The sequence below is a fragment of the Artemia franciscana genome, chromosome 2 (assembly GCF_032884065.1).
Source record: "Artemia franciscana chromosome 2, ASM3288406v1, whole genome shotgun sequence".
NCBI classification, from domain to species: Eukaryota; Metazoa; Arthropoda; class Branchiopoda; order Anostraca; family Artemiidae; genus Artemia; species Artemia franciscana.
The window spans coordinates 46,759,414-46,778,447 of record NC_088864.1 but is presented as its reverse complement, the minus strand read 5'-3'; the positions used below and the strand labels follow the sequence as shown (position 1 = coordinate 46,778,447).

The 19,034-nt window shown below is 35.6% G+C and overlaps 1 protein-coding gene across 1 annotated transcript in view; it reads left to right on the top strand.

Moving 5' to 3' along the window:
* Positions 1-4,451: 4,451 nt before the first annotated feature.
* Positions 4,452-19,034, top strand: part of LOC136042728 (uncharacterized) — a gene marked incomplete in the record, with an annotated part of 208,929 nt that continues 194,346 nt past the window's right edge. The window contains 1 exon segment of the mRNA XM_065727690.1: positions 4,452-5,023. Within this exon segment, the coding sequence (XP_065583762.1) occupies positions 4,938-5,023 (86 nt within the window).

Here is a 19,034-nt window from a genome sequence, read left to right as displayed (position 1 = left end):
GAGGGGTTTGCCACTTTTGCTAGTTGGTGTACCTATTACTTGTTTCCGGTGTATTTGATGGTTAAACCAATTTGGTTCCAGTGGTAAGACATGTAGGGGATTTGTAAGGAATAATCATCTGTTGGGCTACAATCACCTTCAGCGATGAGGGGTTTGCAATTTTTGCTAGTTGGTGTACCCATTTATTTGTTTCCGGTGAACTTGATGTCTATCACGGGAGAGGGACTTGTAAGTAAGAATCTGTTCACTTTGGGCCAGAAATTTTTGCAAATCTGTGCATATTGTATTTTATCTCTTTAAATCTGACAGAATTAAGTGTTTACGCAACGGTTACTAACGATAACGTAAACAATGAGGTAGTTTCGTAATAATTAGTGTCACCTATGGTGTTTTAATCCTGAAAAGTTACGGGTAGCTTTATATTACCAACTAGATTATATAAGATATTGTTCCAAGTTTTCATCCGTCACGATGTCTACGATTGAAAAGGATAAAGTTCAACTAGCTGCAAAGTCAATTTAGTCCCTTCTTTCGATATTATTTTGTAGTTGTTGTTTTTTCAACGCTGAGGAATAGCCTTTGGTCATGTGATAACTGATTGCGTTCTTTTTTGAACGTATCGTTATAAAAACTTCGATAGGCTGACAACTTCATCATTTAACCGAGATTGAAGAAACAAGCACAAACGAGAATGTAAAACAATGAGATAGTTTCGTAATAATTAATAGAATGTCATCTATGGTATTTTGATCCTGAAAAGTTAGGGATAGCTTTATAATATCAACTAGATTATATAAGATATTGTTCCGAGTTTTCATCCGTCACGAGGTCTACGATTGAAAAGGATAAAGTTCAACTGGCTGCAAAGTCAATTTAGTCCCTTCTTTCGATACTATTTTGTTGTTTTTTTCAACGCTGAGGAATAGCCTTTGATCATGTGATTACCCATCGATAGCGAAGAAACAAAACCAAAGTGTTGCTCTCGCAACACTTTAGTCGGTGAAGCTGGACAAAGGCTGCCGCAACACTTCACGTTGCCCGGGCAACGTAGGTCTAGTTTAGCTCTTTTTTTTTTGCTTATATTTGAGTCGGAAGGGGGGGGCTGTAATTAATTTTTCCTCGGGGACTAACAAACTAAGAATATCTCTGAATATATACAATACTATATATTCAATCTAAAAGGAGTGATGACATCGCTTTTTGCTAAGACACATACACCATAATCGAATTTAACCAGTTTTTCAAGAAAACTCTTGTTACCATTTCCATCATCGTATTTTGCCGAATGTTAGCGCTTTTAATAAACTACTGACGAAAAGAAAAATTAACTCCATATCACCAAATAATCCTGGGAATAGGTGGAATTGGTAGAGTGGGTATAATCACCCCTTATATTATTGAGGATGATCCTAGAGGGAAAAAAACACTGACTTATTGATGTCCTGTAAAGTATTTTGACTTCTCTTCCTAAAGCCCCTCCTCCCCTTGAATCCCTAAGAACTGGGCTTGTATATGCTTACGTAAACAAAAATAAAATAGAATTTCCAGTTCCAACAAGGGAGCAATGTCTTCGGGGAATACATGAAGCTTATGCTGTGAGTTGACTTTTTAGGCGTTGACTTTCTTTAAACTGTTAAACGCTATCGGTTTCTAAAGTTTGATTAAAATTTCAATATTTCATCTACCCAACTATTTTAAGTCGACGGCCTTGCACAAATACTAATAAAATATTTCAAGTTAAACATTGCTTAAAGCCCTTTAGTACAGAAAAGGAATTTCTTGTTGTTTTAAGATTGAAGGAATATTTCTTTTTGGACTGCAAGACATAACATTATTTTTGTTATTATTTCACCTATCTGCATGATTATCCTGGTATTGGGACGTTTTTCCCATGTCTGGCCTGAAAGGCCTCTTCTCCATGAAACGTAGTGTTTTTTTTTTAGCCAAAAACTAATTTTGGTACCACATTTGTGGTGATTAAGGCCTGGGGCTATTTTTCCGTAGTCCTGTCATTTTGAAAAATTAGGGGAAATTGGGAATTCATTTTCTAGCGAAATGTCCAATTTTGCTAGTAGCGGGTTTCAAAAAAAAATTTATAAAATAATCTTTAGAAAAAAAGAACCGCGAATGCAGAAGCAGCCAAAATAATATCATTTTTGATATTTTTTTTATGTTTTGGCTTTATTATGTTTTTATGTTTATTTATTATGTTTTTGTATGTCTTTATTATGTTTATTTATTATGTTTTTGGCTTTATTATTTTTTTATTATGTTTTGGCTGCAGAAGCAGCCAAAACATATTACACCAAACATCTCAGGAAGGTATTACTTTCCTTTGTAGATGTAAATGTCTTTGGGAATTAACGTATTGTTAATGTTTAGTTTTTATGGACTATAAGCACTGTCAAATTTTACTAATTAGTTTTCCTTGTTCATTATCGCGGTTCATCGCGGCAACATTGAGGGAAATGTGGTCCTTCCCAATAACTTGGAAATTTAGACACAACCAAAAGAAAGGTCTTGGAATATTGCTGTTTTCAGATACGTTTAGACCTTAAATGGGTCCAGGTGTGAAAAAAAAATTTGATTCTGATATTCTTCATGCTTTGAATAAAAAGAAAAAAAATAGCAAAACACACAACTTACAAAATATTTCCGAATTTTATGGAAATTTCAAGCACTTAAACAGCCAACACACTGTTAGAATTGAACGTGAAAACTTAATATTCCGTTTTAAAAAAAGCCTACAAGTTGTTTTGGCTAATTGATATATTTTCACGAGCTTTGGGTGCCATTTTTTCGCGAACTTTAATTTTAGAGCTTTATAAAAAAGAGAAAATAAAAAGATTTATAAAAAAGAGAAAATAAAAATATTTATAAAAAAGAGAAAATAAAAAAGATTCATAAAAAGAAAAAAGAAAAAAGATTTATGAAAAAGAAAAAATAAAAAAGATTTATAAAAAAAGAAAATAAAAAAGATTTATTAAAAAAGAGAAAATAAAAAAGATTTACAAAAAAAGATTAATAAAAACATTTATAAAAAAGAGAAATTAAAAAATATTTATAAAAAAGAGAAAATAAAAAATAATTTAGAAAAAAAGAGAAAAAAAGATTCATAAAAAAATAAATAAAAAAGATTTATAAAAAAGAGAAAATAAAAAAAGATTTATAAAAAAAGAGAAAATAAAAAGATTTACAAAAAAGAGAAAATAAACTCTGACGGTCGAGTTTATTTTCTTCCTCTTTTCCATATAATCGTCTCTAACCCTTAACAAACAAGTCTAAATTACAGAAAATACTTTGCAAAATGCTGTCAACTGAGGGGGAGGAGGTCGAAGCAGAACATTCAGGTGAGTTGGATCAGTCGAGGAATGTTCCCTAGTGCCCCCTACGCTCTTATCTACCTAAAAATTGGATTTTTCAACCTATTCTCCATAAAAGTTGGATTTTTTTTGGTTTAGTTAGTGTCCCAGCCTGGAAACATTTTTTATACATGCCCAATTAGGGTTAAAAATTTGGGTACTTTCTTGTGATACCGACCACGCTTTGTTCTTCATCTGTACTAAAAATCGGTTTCTGTGTGTGCTCTCGGAGATAATCAGCTTAGCTTGAGTGAAATAAACTACTATACAGGCATATTTTAACTAAATATTTAACATATTGACCTGGTTAGGCTAGGTATTCAATATAATGCGTTCTGGGCGCCGTGCTTTCCACAATTCTCTTGAGTAGCGTAATTTCGTCAAAATCCTGGGAGGGTAGAAGTTGGAGCCAATTTTTCCAAGTCAAGCGAAAATGATAGTAAAAACTGAAAAATGAGTCATATATTACCATAAAGGTAAATGTATACTAAAGAAAATTGACCTGTTTCTCTGGATACTTGAATTATGTAGGATTACCTTAATTTTGACAATTTTTTGCAGAAACTGAATTTGAGCTCGAGGGGCGAACTGAGGTCTGGATGGGACAAACTTAGGTCTGTAGGGGGGCAGTTACACCGCCCCCTGTCCCATAGCAAATTATACCTCCTATTCTCTGTTGTAGTTTCCATAATTTTTTTTACTAAAGTATTATATTTTCATCATATTTGGGTATATTATATTATGATTAACCTAACTTCCCTTCTTGAACGTGGTCGGTATAATACGTAAGTACCCAAATTTGTTTTATATTTCACTTGGACAACCGTCACTTTTGTTTTAGGTCGTTCAAAATTTCAATCTTCGTATCTGTTGAAGCTGACTTGAGACAATCAGGAACGAAGTGCCCTTAAAAATTATTCTTTGTCATTTAACTTTATTTTTTCATGGCGGCTGTTGATTCTATGCTTCAATTTCCGTTTTCACTAAGGGGGACAATTTTCTTGCCTTATTACTATAATTGCCAATAAAGTACAGGTAATTGAATCGGCAAAAGGCCTAAAGGTATTTCAATTCCTGCCTTCTGTCTGAATCAAAGGAACAGTTGCCGGAGAGCAGAGCAGTGTATGTCTTGTCTACGTTCTGTGCTATGATTTGTGTCAAACTAACTTTAGTTATAATTGTTTTCTAAAAACGAGTGAATTATAAATAACTATTTTCCAAGTTTGGTTACAAAAAGCCCAAAGGTGGTTCAATTTACCTAGGCTATCTGTTGAGTCGATCGATGAAACAGTTACCGGAGAGCAGAGCAGTGGTTGTGTTCTTTCTTTGGGAGAAAAACTGTGGATATTTCTAAAAATTGTTCCATGCTTAGAAGTAACTAGCTATAATTAATTTTCTGTGATAGACAAAAAAAAATATGCTTTTCTTATCAATGGGGAAATGGCTATAATTGTTTCGATAAGAAATTGTACAAATTAGTCATTTCGGTTAATATGACTATTCATATAGTATTTTATGGTTAATTTGTATGTTTTCTATTTCTCTGGTGCTTAAGTTGGAGTGATAACTTTGAAAATGGCTACTAAGGAAAAGAAAGGTGGATTTTTTTCTATGCTGAAAGGTCATTCCAAGGCTAAGGATGTTTCAGACACCCCTAAAAAGTAAGTTGATTTAACTTTTAAAAATTTAGAATAGCTCACAAAATTAGCAATTTTGAAAAAAGATGTGAAGGTTCTGTTTAGGCTGATGCTAGTCTATTAATTTAAGGGACTATCTTGGGTGTGCTCCCGAGCGTTGAACCGCATATATAAATTAAAATAGGATAGACTACATTTTGAAAGTTTGAACATTGATAACTAGGCTAGGTCTTTCGGTAAATATTTAGATGCTGGCCACTTCTGAAGGCAAAGGGTAATCATATACATCTTCACATTGTTTAGCTAGTAAGAAAGTGAATGTATTAGTTGATCCTAAGATGTAGGCTAGGCTATATATTTACCCAGATTTCCTATTTTATGCTATTTCCGAATGTCACGGTTGCTTTTCTAATAATGCAACCCCCCCTGCTTATACCTTGAAATATGTAAAAAAAATAAAAAAAAAATATACAAAAACAATGAAATTTTCACTTTATAAAATGCAGCATGTTTCTTTTAATCAGATTATCACGTTTCCTTTCATTGTTACTTATATTTTTCAGTAATTTCAAATAGGCTAATGTTAATGTTTTACCCATAATTCCATTGTGATCACCTAGGCGAAATTGTATTTCATTGAGTCAAGATTTCAGTCACCCTTTGTATGAGGCGTCACGAGATGAAAAACCACGAAGAAATGTATTAGTAGGGCTATTTATTGGCCCATCAGGGGAGTGGGCTGCATTATCAGAAACACAAGTATATTTACAAAGAGCATAAAATAAGGAATCTAATGTTAGGCCTACTATTTTTATTTCATTAGCCTAATATCTTTTCAAGCTAGACTAGAAAGCTACCGACTAGATAACTCTTGAGCCATTATGGTCTAAGTCAAAGGGTGCCAATTGGTGGGGGCACTCTCTATATTTTAAAAAATATTTTTTGGTGTTTTTGTTGACAAAAATCGAAAAAAAATATAATTGCCCGCTCCGCCACCATTACCGTGAGCTTTTTTGGCTTGAAAAATTTGTTTTTGGTATATCAATGAAAACGGAAAAAATCATCGCCCCTCCTCTCTTATTTCTGTGAATTTACGCCCCTGTTTGACATACCCAAGTCCTAGCTGGGTTAGATGAAATATGCTTACATATATTGAGTTTCGTGCAATGAGAGGTAAAAGGTTCATGGTATTAATGGACGTAATAGGGGATATAGTAGGCTCTTTTGAAAGATTGGGAAACGGGGAATTTAAAGGTGCTATTCTTTTGCTAATAGAGTTGTTCCTTATCAGGAAGTATCCGTGCAGGATCACCCCAATTGTTGATGATAAGTAAGGACAAAAGAGGATGCAAACCAACAAAATCGGCAAACTTTTCTGTAACAATAGTCATTACTAGGTACTAAGAGCTGACGAGGGGAGTGGGATTCTGCTTACCCGAATATAACTCATAAACATTCTGAAGTTATTTCTGCTTTTGACTACTTTTGAGTAGCATCATTTTTTAAACACATGCCATTTTTCCTAGGAGGAGGTCTTCGTTGGATATGTGTTTTCTGAGAGCAAGATTTTCTGGGGGTGTCTTCCTAGGAGGAGGGCAAGCTTCCCTGTAGGTGTTTTCCGTGCCAGAAATTTCCTTAACACAAGTCTTCTGTACTTTTAAGTCTCCTTTCGATTTTATATTTGTTCCCAAGCCCCTAACTCCATACCCCCAGCGTACATCAAGAGACCCAGACAAGGAGGAGAGTCCTATCTCAGTGTCCAAAGATCGCTCCGGTAGATATGGCATTATACAATAAGTTTCCTTTTTTATTCTGCAAGTTCAAGGCACAAATCATCAAGGCACCTTTTCTCGTGAGCTTATTTACGTATCTGCAATCTGCATACAGGGGGGAATTGAGAAGAGGGGAGGGAACTGTCCCCTCCATTCTAGCCATTTTTCACTGTGAAAAATGTTCTATATTGCCCACACTTAACTTTTTTTGCTGCCAAATTTATTTCTTCAAATTATCTCTAATTTTGTATAAAAAAAGAAAAATAAATTCTTTAAGCAGGTCATGTAATCCAGAGAACTTCTGAACCACAAAAACTTGTGACTATGTGCACATTATTAAGAAAGAAGAAAAGAAAAGGAAAAAAAAAAAAACACTGACTAGGTTAATAAACCTTATACTGTTGCATTGGCTCATTACTGACTATGGAATATTCTGATCATAAAGTATTTTCGTCTGCATTTGACAAATAATTTGCATTTAAAAGAGTAGTTGATTCAGGAGAGTTAACCAAAGATTAAAGACATGCTTTGTTGTCCTATTCTTCTTAAAACTGGTTTTTCTTACCCATATGTTGTTGAAGATACTGAAATGGTGCATTTCAAAGTAGATAGGCTTTGCCATCACTATAAGACATATTTTGAGTAGCCTGTAGGGACAAATATCTAACTAAATAACAGTAAAAAAAAACTTTTGTTGTACTAGGCACGTTTGCAAACAAATTTTCAAGAAGAGGGAGGGATATGCTCATCAGAGCAGTACGTACAAGGTAGATTGGGCTATAGGAGGCCATTGACAAAATTTTGATTTTTCATGGGTGTGTGTCAGGGGAAGGGAGGGGTCACTTGATTTTAAAAGTTCAATACAAATTTCGGTTTTGAAGCCTGAGTATCAAAATTAACCACTTTATAGCATTTCCTTCGATTATCTTTTTAGAATTGGATGTCAGCTATACGGGTGGATAGCTTGTATAGCAAGCATGAACTCTGCACAGGCACGCCATTTCTCCGAAATGCAGTGAACGGCCAAGGACCATGTCTGCAAACAGGATACGTGATTTGTGGTGGGAAGTGGACCCATCTCGAACAATGGTATATACAATCCCCCATCTCATTAAAACGAAAAAATTGTGATTACAAAGCATGGCACACGTGGCAACTTGACAAACTAAAAACACATAGATCGATGATCTTGGGTGGCAATATTCCTCTCATAAACTGGAAATATTGTCGTTAATTATAGTAAAATAAAATTCGTTCCTTTCAACTATCCTAAAGTTAAAGACATCGTAGTTTATTGATTCGGGATATTTCTTACTTTTTCAAGTCTCGCCCATTCCCACAGGATATAACAGGGTCACTCCTTTTCACAGGGCATAGGCCAGAGCTCTATATGACAATGCATTCACTGTTGTTCTGCATATCTATACAATTTGCTGATTGTCAAAGTTTTCGATGTCATTGCAGTAAGCGTGGTCCACCCTTCTCACGATCATTTTGAAAATGGAATGCATCATTACATGGATGAAAGCTATAAACCATGGTCAATACCCTGAATCAACCTTTTCCGTTGTCCTCCTCGTGGTCGTTATCTATCCACAGTTCCTTCGGGTGTTAGGAAACTAGCAAGGTGCTGCCGTTTCATCTTATTGAGGAGCGTCTCGTGACATTTCAACCGTCATCACATCTTTCTTTTGTCGCACGATTGATGCAATTCACCCTTGTGATGTAGCTGGGGCTCCGCATCTTGAGCGCGACAAGGTTGCACTCTTTCTGTTGTCACGATTTAGATATCCCAGCCGTACAGAACAATACCGTATCATGACAATGTTGAAGAGATGGAATTTTAGATGGTTGTTCAAGAGCTAACCGCACTTACAAATTCTTTACAGTTTCTTGAAGCTAGACCTAATGACAGCAAGTTGGCGTTTGCTCTCAGCTGCAATATGGCTTTTTTCAGAAGGCAGGAGGCTTCCAAGATAGATAAATTGGTCGAATGTTTCAACTATCTAGCTGTCAATGGTGATTGAGGAAGAATTTTCATGCTAATAGAGAGATGGGGCCATAACTTTCGTTTTGTTGGCCTTTATTTGTATACCGAAGAGTTTTGTGACTTGGCTTATACAGTCTAACTGTCTCCGAAGTTCTGCTTTAACTGTATACATCTGCATTATATCGCCAGCTTCTCAAAGCCTGTCAGCAAGGACTCGGCCTTTTTCTACTCCGTTACAAACCATACATCTTGCTCATACAAAAGTTGAAGCAAATTTGAGCTTTTCGACTAGGGACTCAAATTCTTCTCTTTTTCCGTCAGTATCCCACATCCCCCTGCGTCATCACTTGATTTCCTTATTTTCAAAAATAAACTAATCCAAAAGCATTTTTTCAAGAAAAGTACAGTAAAGAGCAATATTGAAGAATAAAACTAGCAGAGATAAAATCACATTAGTTAATTGCTATAAGTTTGTAATAAATAAATAAATGAAACCTAAAACGAATATATATTAAAATCAATAATCTAATCAAATTTAACAAGTGCATGAATCATTCTGAATGAGTATGGATTAATTGATATGAGCTAAAAGGAGCAAAAATCACCATAGGTTGAAATAAGACTGCCGCCCCCTAAAAACCTTTTTTAAGGGTAGTGTCATTTGCTCTTCAATAAAACGTCAGAATGTCTGGGAATCGTTTGAAATTTGGTAAGCAGTTACCTACAGCCCAGGATACTTTATCCAAGAATTTAAACTACTGACCCTTACAGTACCGGCACTCACCAACCAAAAATTATTGTAATTTGGGGAATCCTTGACTTAGCTTGGTAGAATGATATATCTTGGGGGAAGTCACCTCAGTAGTAGCTATGCGTCCTTCACCTTTCTATTCCAGCTATGGCGCTTTATATATGTAGAGTAGGTGAGACAGGGGAGTGGTATCTGCCTATGAAAATCAGTGGCGTGATTTTTTCAAAATCCTGGAGGAAGGGCAAAGTTGGGGCTGATTTTCCGAAGTCGATTGAAAATGACAGTGCAAAACGAAAAATGAGCCATATAAAGGCAAAGGTATGTGGTTCTAAAGAAAATTGATCTGTTTCTGTGGATGCTTTAATTGTGTAGGCACATCTTACTTTTTTTTACAAGGCTTTTGAATTCACCAAATTTCAAAGCAGGGGTACAAGCTTGAGTCTGGGGGGCCAATTGCCCCCTACCCCATGGTAAATTACGACCCTGATGAGGAGAATCCATCTCCTATGTGAAGGGGATTGATATTTCTTTTTTATGTGGTATGTTTTTTCTTTTTTGTTAGCTATTTATTACTTTACTTTTTGTTGTGTTTAGAAAATGGTTAATTTTTACTATTGCACGCCAACAAAAACGTATGTTTTTCCATCAGTGCAGTAGATGTGTAATGTAAATAGTTGTAATTCTGTTTATTAACAAAGTATCGTATCGTATGTCATTTTCGCCCTAAGTGCTTGGTCCCATAAGTTTCATGCAAACCTTAGAACTTTCGTGCAAAGATCAAAAGAGGGCATATTTGCTTCTACATGAAATAGAAAGAAACAAAATAATAAATTGGATACAAAGCATTTTTTAATAATTCAACGCAACCGCGTTCTGATTAAGGATGAAAGCAAGTGACGACAAAGTTTTAGAGCGAGTTTATGACCTGGTCTCATTTTTTCTCATGATATATATATATATATATATATATATATATATATATATATATATATATATATGTCTTGTTCTTAATTCCAAAAGCTGAAAAAATGTACAAAATTTTCGCACCGAGGCAAGGGAATGGCAAAAAAATATGTAAGAAGTGACGTTTTCATTAGAAAAGTGTATTCTAATGAAATAATGTAGAAGTGTATTTTCAGCCTACTCTGCTGAAATGGTTTTAGGAACATTTCTGTCAATGGAATATCAATATTTTCTTTTATTTTCCGTTTATTCACAGTCAACAAATTCTACTCTCCTTTTATTTTATCGTGATCCTTGGTTCTTCCTGCATTCGGGGAATTGTCTACCAAATGGTTACCAAAGTGAATCTTTCTTTAAACTGTTTTTTTTTTATGTTCAAGTCAATATTTATGTTGATTCAGTATTTTTTTATCCATTAAATTAAAATGTATTGGATGTTTTTTTGCATTTAAATCGATTTTGTTAATTAAAAAACTATTTCCAGAACTAGAACGTAAGAGGTTGAAACGGATTTATAAGTTGGAATCATATTGTTAGTGAATAAACAGAAAAGTTCCTGGCCTTAAATCTCCAGTGTTTCATATTGAGGTCAAATATCGACGAAACTTACTAAAGGATACGGAACTTTGCCCAAATGGAATGTGAAGAAATGAGATTGTCGACCTGACATCCATTTAACTCAGTTATCCTGCATAGGTCATCAGTATGGAATGACCTACTGGATTATTTGTCAATTCAGCGGGAATAATTGAACCATTTTCGTCTTGAGGATGTTTATTTTCAGTAGACTTTGCTTTCCTCTTCTCTCCCATTTAGTATTTTGTTGTTTTATCAGTATTGACCCTTTTGATTCTGGCCTGACAGTTTTTTAAGCTGATAATACATTTTTTTTCATCAGCCTGTGACTTTATTCGTTTTTAATTAATCGAACCCGAACACAAATTATATAGTTCATAAAGCCTGATCCAGGGGGTGGTTAGGAGGTGTGAACTCCCCTCCAAAATGTTTATCCGACTCGTAAAGTCGTGTCAAAAATCAACATCTCCATTTCATCATCATTTTCAAAAATGAACAAATATTGCGTTTTATAGTTTTTTGTAACCCCCCCCCAAAAAAAAAATTACTCCTGGATGCGGCCCCGATAGTTCACATTTAATACTTTAAATCGGTATGTCTTTGTCTTATTGAATTACCTAACAAATGTGATGTATCAGAACAAATTGTTTGTAGCAGGTGTGCCACTTAAGCCAGTTGTATGTGCAGGATATCCGCTTAATATCATTTCCCTCTTTATTAACCAAATGCGGAAGTCTCAGAGTTTTCTTTAGTTTCTATAGGGTTACATATCCCAGTCCAGTTGATAATTTTCAAAGTGGTAAACCATCTGTCAAAGGGTTATTCCATATTGGTAGAATACAGATCAAGAATGCTTGGGGTGGCAGTACTACAATAGTTCCGTGTTTCAGAATTTATTCCAAATTATATTTTATAAAGCCTTTTCTTAACTTTCAGGTATTACATCAACCTAAATGTAGCCTACGCTCAAATTCATACTCAAAATAGGACCCAATAAGGGAATTTGTACTCGAAATAGACGAAACTTGTGACCAACGATTGGTGCTCTTCTCCGCAAAAACTTGGGCCTAAAACACTGGTTATTTTTTAAGACAGTGAATTTGCCTGCAAAAAATGTTATCCCTTCTCCTAAAACCCTGGCTCTGTTTGGACTTATATTCGCAAATAAACGATGCTTTCTTTGCATTTCTTTTAGACCAACTTTTAGTATTCTTTTAAAGTGGACTCAATCTGCTAGTTCTTTAGAAAGATGCCATTTTAAATTTTGCTATGAGGGCTAAGACCCAAAAATTTCCTAAGAGGGCCAAGACTGAACAAAATTATGGTTTCAACACATTTTGGGGGACATTCCTTTCTGTTTTACTCATATTTTAAAACTTAGAGTTGCTTGGTCCTCCTCCAAAGATATGTTAAATCCGAGTTTGTTACCAAGAGACACAATTTTAGTTTTTCTCTAAGGAGTATAAAAAGACCTTTTTGTTTGAAAAGTTACAAAGTGGGAGGGGGATGCTTACAGCTTATATCTCTAAATATAACGATTTTTGTTATTCAATGCAGACAAGGGCTTAATCTGCAATGGCAAAGGGTGGGGGGACTGGCCCCTCTAGATCCCAGTCCTCCCCCGACCTCAGCTTGCCCACCCTCCCAAGCTGAAATTCATTTCCTGCAGAAAATCTTGTCAAAAATAAGATAAGCCTGCATAATTCAAGCATACAGAGAAACAGGTAAGTTTTCTTTAGTATACTTTTGCCTTTATGGCAAAAGGCAACATGGCTCATTTCTCACTGTCATTTTCTCTTAATTTGGGAAAATTGGCTCCAGCTTTGCCCCCCCTCCAGGATTTTGACGAAATTACGCCACTGAATACAGAATTCCTTTAAAATTTGCTCCCCCCAAGAAATTCTATTTTAATTCAAAATGTATTTTGAAATTGTTCTCTGACCCTCCTCCAGATAGCATCTCTGTTCGCTACTTATCTCTACCCTTTCCTAAAATATAAGGAACTGAGAAAAAAAAAAAAATTATACCTGCAACCGGATCGCCGGTTGATCTGTAACAGTTGGAAAGTGACTTCTTGAGAAGCTGCTCCCCCTGACTATTACCCTAGATTTTTTCCTGTATAAATTACTACATTTATCTTCAAATCGTTTTGATGTTTGCTGATAGACTGATTGAAATATGAACATGATTGTTGCCATTGGCTTTCTTTGCTTGTATTTAACCGCTTTTTGTTATTTCGAGAAGATGTTGATGGATTATATGTACTGTTTGAGTTTAGCACTACTAATTATTCATCAATCTTGCATACCTAATTTTACGGTCTATTGAAGCTTAATTGGGTCGCATCAAAATTTAGACTCATTCTAAACTGTCTTAAAAACTCGTTTCTTCAAGTTATTGTACAGTTTCGGATCTCTTACTATAGGATGTGAGCATCATCATTCAGGGGGAAGGGGAGGGGTATCAGAAAGTGGCGTAATTTTGTCAAAATTTTTTTGGGGGGGGATAAAGCTGTAGCAAATTTTCCCAAATCAAGTGAAAATGAGAGTGAAAACTAAAAAATCAGCCATATAGTACTATAAAGGTAAAGACCTACTAAAGAAAATTGACCCGTTTCGTTGGATGCTTGAATAATGCAGGCTAATCTCTAATTATGAGAAGATTTTTCCAAGAAACTAAATTTCAGGGGGGAGGGGACAAACAGGAGTCTGAAAGGGGGCAAACTAGGACTGGGAGGGACAGCTCCTCCCTGTACCACTGAAAATTACGCCCCTGGTCTAAGAGGAGTTTTAATAGGAAATCTAAAATAGGGAAATGTAACTATATGACCCATTTTTCCAAAGAAGCTCTTAGAATTTATTATGGTAGCTTACGCGTCCCCATTTGTCTATGCATGTCTATTGCTATAATTCTAAACTTGCTTTTTAATTATAAAAATTAGCTGTTCATTGAATTTAGGGAGTACCTTGCACCCTCTTTTGATTCCTCGGACCAAAATTCATTTTCAAAGGAGGTTTCATTATCTCAACGTGGAGAAGTTACTGAACACTATACTAGATTGTACATCAAGAAGGACTTGCAAGTTTTCGGAACTAAGATGTCAAAATTAGCAAAATAGGAACATTTTTAGTGTTTCTAAAAAAAAAAAACAAGAGCTAAGAGCTAATATGGCACTTGTGACGAAGTCAGAAGAGCCAAGAGCTCATATGGCATGAGCTCTAGCCAAATTCTAAGAATCAATAGATTAATTTAAAGGGAAAATCAGAGGCTTAATGTCGGTCGGGATTTAAAATAAGAGCTCTGAGACACGAGGTCCTTCTAAATATGAAATTTTATTAAGATCCGATCACTCCTTCGTGAGTTAAAAATACCTCATTTTTTCTAATTTTTCCGAATCAACCGTCCCCCCACACCCACAAGATGGTCAAATCCGAGAAATGACTATTTACAATTTAATATGGTCTGGTTCCTGATACCCCTACCAAATTTAATCGTCCTAGCTTATCTGGAAGTGCCTAAACTAGCAAAACTGGGACCGATAGACAGACCGACAGAACTTGCGATCGCTATATCTCACTTGATAAAGAACCAAGTGCCATACAAAAAGCTGCGCGTCTTATTTTCCGCTTGTGCCGAATACCAATTGGCTCAAACCGCCAAAGAGTCAAGATTTACCAACTAGTTTACTAAACTAGGTGTAAAATTTGTCGCCATATAATGAAAGCTATTGACAATGATAATGATGATGAGGATTTTATTGAGTGATTAAACATTTGCAAGTATTTCACTGCTAAATGTCTACAAGCTAACACTATAAAGAAAGAAAAAAAAACTAGATTAAAAAGCTACTGCCTAAATATTCATGGTATCTTTTTATAATGTAAACATTACTTGCTTGACTTCAGGCTTCAAAACATATACTCCCTCCAATGATCGGAACCAATTGACCCTGATTATAAAAGTACCATGGAGAAACATGCGCCTCAGGTTATAACGTCACGTGGTTGTTTTCAAAGGAATTAATCACTGGAGTTACGGACAATTACCTATTATATAAATGAAGATCAGGTTGTTTTTTGCGTTCCGTGTCCTTTTCTGATAAGCTAACTATTATTAAAGGTGAAATTGTGAGCAGGTTTAAGTAGCTAAGTAGCCTTAAAACAAATTACTACACACCTGCCTGGTTAAGGCGTCATAGGCCGACTCTGCACAGCCAATAGCAATTCTTATATATGTTTCAAAACTGTGGAACGTTACACCGACTATTGTCCTAAGACCTTGGCCAATGCAAAATTCTCCTTACTAAATATTCTGTGTGGATCAAATGGATGAAGCCATTTTCCCCTTCTAGATTTCCACTTCATTACGAAATATTTTCATCAGTTCTTTCACTGCACATCAGATACCCATTTGGATTGCGAAATTGCCAATCTTCTTTTTCAGCAATTAAATAAAAAAAAAAAGTTTTTTTTAACTGAAAGTAAGGAGCGACATCAAAACTTAAAACGAACAGAAATTACTTCGTATATTACTTCCTCATCAACGCCCCGCTCTTTACGCTAAAGTTTGACTCTTTCTCTCAACTCTACTTTTTAAAACAGTAAAAAACTGTACTTATATATTTAAGATCAGCATTAAAATGCGATTCTTTTAATGTAGCTATTGTTATCAAAATTCCATTTTTTAGAGTTTTGGTTACTATTGAGCCGGGTCGCTCCTTACTACAGTTCGTTACCACGAACTGTTTGATCTTATCGGCTTCACATTGGCACTTCCCCATTGTATTTTTTTTGTCTTTATTTTTGTCTGTTCTTGTTCCTTTTCTCTTTATGTGGTTAAAAATATAAAAATTGCAAAGATAAAAAAAAAATTAAACTGAGGAGATTCGATTGATTGATACTGATTGACTGAAGAGACGATTGATATTACAATTTTTATATACAAATACAATATATTTTGTAGCGATATTGACGTTAACAGCGAAGTATCTCTGTGACAGAACAGTCCCGACTCCCGGGGGATATTATTGCTAGTGTTATTATTGTAATTTTTTTTCGTGAAGGGATTGGTGCTTACCAGTTTTATAGAGTCTTCGGTCATGCAAAATTTGAACAATACTGTGGTTGTAGTTAATTCGGGTTAACTAATAAAAAACAGTGCTGTCTTGACTGTTTATTCATTTAGTCACTGGGCATACATTTACACACTAACACGGGCCCCTATGACTATGCCGATCTTGACAAATGCCGATCAAGCCCAATCGTTAAAACAGAGGCATAGCTAGGGTTTTCAGCCCATGGGGGCAGTGTCGGTTTCCACCCTGCGCCCCGTCACTACCAAAATATAAATAAAAAAAGAAAATTCCTCAGTTTGCTACCCCCTCAGAAGCTGCGCCTGGAACCAGGTCGGCTGTAATAATTAACAAAAAGACATAGGCCATTTTTTTAACTTTTCAGAAGAGCCAAAAACCGCAAAAAAGTTTGTCAATTGCGTATTTCTCTTTTTTATCTGCCAAGTTTGTTCACGTTCATAAGTGAAGTATGTCTTTTTTTTTTATCTTCGTACCGACGACATACATAATTCATTTTCGACCAAAATGGTATTTGGCGCCCTTTTAATTATCACAGCCACCGGCTGTGAGGCAGGTTAAAAGTGGCGTATGTCTCTTTTTAACTTCGTAACGGTACGAGATAGGAAAAATCTGACTGCATCATTCGATTCCTCGGGCTAAGTTTACTGCATAACCTACATAACTCATTTTCGACCAAAATGGCATATATCGCCCTTTTAATTACCATAGCCGAGGTATCCCCCCTTGACCCCCCCCCCCATTATGCCACGGGTTAAGGAGGCCCTCTACAAAATATGTTTTGACTTGAGGCGACATATTTGATTTTAATTTGAAATTCTGATCAATATTTTTGACAACTGATTTTTCCTCTTGAGTTGTATTCATGGTGGTGTTTAGGATTTTTCCCAAATAGGAAACCCTTTGGCACTTATATGTGAACATGTTTTTATAATTCATTCTTTCCTGCTTCTATTTGGCTTAAAAATAAGAGAGTGGTTATAATTTGACTGTACAAAAACAATCAGTGTGAAAAACGTCTTAATTACCGCGGTAATTCAGACAAGGCGTAAGCAAGACCTTATGAGACATAAGTTATACAGGAAGACAAAAAGCAAAAAAGGACTTCATGATTGTTTATTTCATTAATACAGGGACGTAAATGAGAGGCGAACTATGTGGACACAATCGGTAAAACCGTAACAACACCATCATTCCTTGGGAGGGGTTGGTGGTGGCAAGATCAGACACCCCATCCCCCCACTGAGGACATGCCTGAGTCATTGAGCAACCCTTCCAACAACGAATGCTTTTGCATTTTTTCAATGCACAACAAACACCGGAGCATGAAAAGCTGAAAATGCCATTTTTTGGTGTTTTCATTAAACAAATTAAAAAAAACGACAAATTGGCTCCCTAGATATTGAAAAATACGCTTTGCCCACCTAATTATTTTGATTTGACCTTGTTGCTTTTAAACTATTTTTTTTTACAAAAACAAAACAGAAATCAATAGTTAGTATAGGAGAACACAGGACCGATCCTTAGGGAGGATGGCGTGATTTTTCCTCCGGGATGGGGTCAAAACACGGAATTACTCAAATGCACTTTTCTCGATGTGATGATTATTGCAGGTGCATACACTTGGGGGTCTGGCATCCCAAATACTGGGATTTGAAAAACTTCCCAGAAAATTCTCACATGTTCCGTAGACTCCGCCTAATTTTGGGGACATGGAAATTTTCCTGTTCCTCGAAAAGAATTCTTTCGTATGAGGCTCAGTTTCTGAACTCAGGTAGGGGAAGGGGGACCCTTGTTCTATATGCGGTACATGTAGGATAGTATTCCGAGGGTAATAAGAATATATTTCAAACTTGGTGGTATGTATCCACTAAAGTGGCCATTTAAGGGCTTTTAAAGTCTTCAACTGAAGATAAAGGAGTAAGATCGCAATTTGAGCATCCTAATACAATACACAGTACTTAGGCTGCATTTTTGACAATTATTTTCGTATTTTAACTTCATCTGCATCCATGAATTTTGAACTTCTTTGTTACAAGGTAACATAAACATTCGCACCATTTTTTTTTCCGAGGGGAGTTACATTTTTAAGGGTGGTACCGTTTTGATAAAGGTCTAAAAATGTCAGTATCGAAAATTTAGAGGGTGAGAGGGGTCTGAAAGCTCATTCCACTGGATACTTACCTTCTACGTGCACATATTGCGTTCTAGAAGATTTGTCAATGTAGTACGGAGGTATTTGTTACTTTTCAGGCCAAAATTGTTTGTTTCACGGCAAAAAATGAGACACTTCTACTCTTTGTCATAGCACAATGTCTATCATTAGGCTACCAAAAAAGGCCATATATATTTAAAGTTATGTTTGAATAAGCACTCTCCCGATATGCTACGGCCGTTCTTTCGGTACGATAATATTCCATGAGAAATATCAAATAGAGGTAGTCTAATAATTGAGTTCATGTCCTGCAATGCCCTATATTTGTAATTAGTGACTTCACAAATCCTCAAATATCAAGTTTAATGGACATAAACCGCCAAGTGTGGAATACCTAGTTATTATCTTTCCGTTTAGGATACTTGTTCAACCACTTAAGACAATGCCCTGAATAATTCATGGACAATCACGATTCGAACGTAGATAATTCATGTTTAACATACGACTTTAGGGAGTGAAGGGATCCGGCCCTAGTGCCGTGTCTTCGTAGTCCTTAATGTTTTTGAAGCATTTAGGTTTAGAAATAGTCATTTGATAAAATAACCTAATATTGTTTCCAAAGTGGCCCCAGACACATTCAAAAATCTAAAGAGGTACAACAAATGTATTCTTATGACATCCAGAGCGGTGGTTTCGAACGGGGGAGGGTGGTAGTCAGGTTTGCAAAAAGTTCCAAACG